An 858-nucleotide genomic window follows, 5' to 3' on the forward strand; every position below is an offset into this window, starting at 1 on the left:
GGAAAGCAAGAAAATGGAAGGTTGATGGTTTGTTTTAACCTTAATAGTTAAAAGTTCTCCCAAGAGCACAGCAGGGTACTTAGAAGGGTTAGAAGTCAGACCAACATCGACAACTTTTAATTTGACATGGTTAACTCAATACCAAACACAAACCAAACATATTCAACATCTGGGGAGGACTACATCCCAGCCCCACCTCAACTGCAGGAATTAGGCTCAATCTGGTGTCTAGGCTGTGATCATAGGAAAGAAAATGAAGATGGGAGCATCTGGTGCTTTTTAAGTGGTGCAATACCCCTACCCATCATGTCACAGAGCTCCCCGCCTGGTGCCATGACCCACCTCCAGCAGAAAGCCAAAAGGAACAGACTAGTAAGAGAGGTCCAGGGTACCGTCTAGGTTTCACTCACTCCTTCCATTTGCTAAGGGGCACTAATAGCCCAAAGAATGGTTCCTGGAAGGAGCTGAGTGAGGGAGCTACCGAGGCATACGGATAAAACAGGGAGAAACAAGGATGACCGTGGTCTGAACTGCCTGGACCCCAAATCCATGGCGAAGCCCAGGACTATACTGCTTCTGTCCAGTAAGAGGAGTTTCTGGGTCCTGCATGACCCTTCCAATTCTGATTTAAGCTCACCACCTAAACACAGGCCTGTCTCTACCCTTAGGCTTCTGGCTCTTCAGTCGCTGTCATCTTCATCCTCAATATGAAACCGTTTCTTCTTTTGGATTCCTGGAGCTCCCAGCTCCGGTGCTGTAAGAATGACAGGAGTGAGAAGAGGGAAAATATCTAACACGTTAAAGGGGAAGGAGGGGACAGCGTTCATCTTCAGGACTGAAGGGTGCCAACGTCAGGGA

The 858-nt window shown here is 47.9% G+C and overlaps 1 protein-coding gene across 1 annotated transcript in view; it reads right to left on the minus strand.

Annotated features, from left to right (window-relative positions):
• Positions 1-108: 108 nt before the first annotated feature.
• Positions 109-858, minus strand: part of TIMELESS (timeless circadian clock) — a 31,308-nt gene continuing 30,558 nt past the window's right edge. The window contains exon 29 of the mRNA XM_006777876.2: positions 109-754. Coding sequence (XP_006777939.1) covers positions 681-754 — 74 coding nt within the window. The 3' untranslated portion in view covers positions 109-680. The remainder of the gene's footprint in view (positions 755-858) is intronic.

This window comes from Myotis davidii, unplaced genomic scaffold (genome assembly GCF_000327345.1).
Source record: "Myotis davidii unplaced genomic scaffold, ASM32734v1 scaffold509, whole genome shotgun sequence".
NCBI classification, from domain to species: domain Eukaryota; kingdom Metazoa; phylum Chordata; class Mammalia; order Chiroptera; family Vespertilionidae; genus Myotis; species Myotis davidii.